At 64.2% G+C, this 2,246-nt stretch overlaps 1 protein-coding gene across 1 annotated transcript in view; it reads left to right on the top strand.

The window, feature by feature from the left end:
- Positions 1 to 4: 4 nt before the first annotated feature.
- DMRTA2 (DMRT-like family A2) overlaps positions 5 to 2,246 on the top strand; it is a gene marked incomplete at its 5' end in the record, with an annotated part of 3,432 nt that continues 1,190 nt past the window's right edge. The window contains 2 exons of the mRNA XM_008575207.1: positions 5 to 410; positions 1,640 to 2,244. Coding sequence (XP_008573429.1) covers positions 5 to 410; positions 1,640 to 2,244 — 1,011 coding nt within the window. The remainder of the gene's footprint in view (positions 411 to 1,639; positions 2,245 to 2,246) is intronic.

The following is a 2,246-nucleotide window of genomic DNA, read 5'->3' as shown; positions in this document are numbered from 1 at the left end:
GGGCGGTTTGCTGCGGGCGCCGCCGCTGTTGTTGCGGGCGGCCGAGAAGTATCCGCGGACCCCCAAGTGCGCGCGCTGCCGCAACCACGGCGTGGTGTCCGCGCTCAAAGGCCATAAGCGCTACTGTCGCTGGAAGGACTGTCTATGTGCCAAGTGCACGCTCATCGCCGAGCGCCAGCGCGTCATGGCGGCACAGGTAGCTCTGCGCAGGCAGCAGGCGCAGGAAGAGAACGAGGCGCGTGAGCTACAGCTGCTCTATGGCACTGCCGAGGGCCTGGCGCTGGCCGCAGCCAACGGTATCATCCCACCGCGGCCCGCCTACGAGGTCTTTGGCACAGTGTGCGCCGCTGACGGCGGGGGGCCCGGTGCGGGAGCGCCCGCGGGGACCGGAGGCGGCGCAGCGGGCGCAGGTGAGAGCGCGGTCAGCCTGGAGGGGAGGGGAGCAGGGTCGGCCCCCTGGGGCACGCGGCCCGGGGCCTTGTCTCCAAAAGCCCCGATTGCGAGTTCACTGCGCACCTAGCCCCTGATACTGGGCACAACACATAAACTCTCCTGTGTCCCCTTCGTGGAGCACTCGCGCTTCGCTCCTTTCTCTCACCGCGGACCCAGATGTCCACGCTTTGCTCTTACTCTCCTCTACCCAAACACTGGCAGGTTCCTGCTTCCTCGCTCCCTTCGCCTCTTCTCCCCAGGGTGGAAGCCCGAGAGCCCTATCTTTCGTTGGTTCTGCGCTTCTCCACACGCCGCCTTTTCCTCTGCTGCTTCCCAACTCTGTTCAGATATCCGACCCCCTCCGAGCCTTCCCCCTGGCCCTCGTTGCTTAGTCTAGACAGAGAAGACGCCCTCGTTCCTTTTCCTCGTGTCATTCCTTTTCTCATGTTCCTGACGCTCCCTAGACAACCACACGCCGCACCCTCCTTTCTAGCTTCTTTCCCCACTTGTCCCGGTTTTCTGGGGGTACGTGCTCTCATTTCCCTAGATCCATCTTCCTTTTCCCTGTCTACTCCCTGCCCAGCCCCACCCTCTTCTTTTGGGCTCCCTTGGCCTTTTCTGGCAGCGGAAATTAGGCGGGGACCTTCAGGGAGGCCCTCAGCTAGGGAAAGGAAAACTTATGAGTCTCAAATTTGGAAAGGGTGGATTAGAAAAAGGGGTTCTGCTTCCATCTGTAGAGAGGCTTCGGACCTCCTAGATCCCCAAGATGCCTTCTCTTACAGGCTGTGCTGCCCAGGGCAGGGTTGGCGCCCAGACTACAGGGGTGGAGTGAGGTCTTCTTTACAATGTGTGGTATAGGTTGAACCCTGGGAGCAGGCCGTTTCTCCAGGACAAGGAAGGACTGGGAAGGAGGTTAAGGGTGGAGGTGTTGGGACACAGAGGTGGAAAGAGCAGCACTGGACACACAGGTGGTTGGGGTTCTGGGTACAGAAAGAGCTAGCCCTGGAGGCAGAAGAAAAGAGACAGGGCTATATGGGCTTAGGGAGAAAGGAATGCTGGAGCCGCAGGAAAGGGGCACTGGAGCCCAGTGAATGAGGGCTGCTGGGCTCAGAGGGAGAGAGAACTAGGATTCCCAAGGGCTGGGATGCTGTGGGTGCGGTTGTCTCCTCGCTAACCGCTCCTCATATCCTCCTTTCTCCCCTCTCAGAGGCCAAGTTGCAGAAGTTTGACCTGTTTCCCAAGACGCTGCTTCAGGCAGGCCGCCCGGGCAGCCCTCAGCCGCCGCAGGTGAAACCCTTATCACCCGACGGCGCGGACTCGGGTCCCAGGACGTCGTCCCCGGAGGTGCGGCCCGGCTCGGGCTCGGAGAACGGCGACGGCGAGTCCTTTTCGGGGTCGCCCCTGGCCCGGGCCTCCAAGGAGGCGGGTGGCAGCTGCCCGGGCAGCGCTGGTCCCGGCGGCGGCGGCGAGGAGGACAGCCCGGGCTCCGACAGCCCTCTGGGCTCCGAATCCGGTTCAGAGGCTGACAAAGAAGAGGCCGAGGCCGCGCCGGCGCCAGGGTTGGGCGGAGGCCAGGGTCCACGGCAGCGGACGCCGCTGGACATCTTGACGCGCGTCTTCCCGGGCCACCGGCGGGGTGTCCTGGAGCTGGTGCTGCAGGGCTGCGGCGGCGATGTGGTGCAGGCTATCGAGCAGGTGCTGAACCACCACCGCGGAGGCCTGGCCACCGGGCTGGGCCCCGCCGCGCCCCCGGATAAGGCCGCGGTGGGTGCGGCAGCAGCTGCGGACGACGCGTGGCCGGGCCGCGTCGACGC

This window comes from Galeopterus variegatus, unplaced genomic scaffold, assembly GCF_000696425.1.
Source record: "Galeopterus variegatus unplaced genomic scaffold, G_variegatus-3.0.2 Scaffold1155, whole genome shotgun sequence".
Lineage (NCBI taxonomy): Eukaryota > Metazoa > Chordata > Mammalia > Dermoptera > Cynocephalidae > Galeopterus > Galeopterus variegatus.
This window is presented reverse-complemented; position numbering and strand designations above follow the sequence as displayed.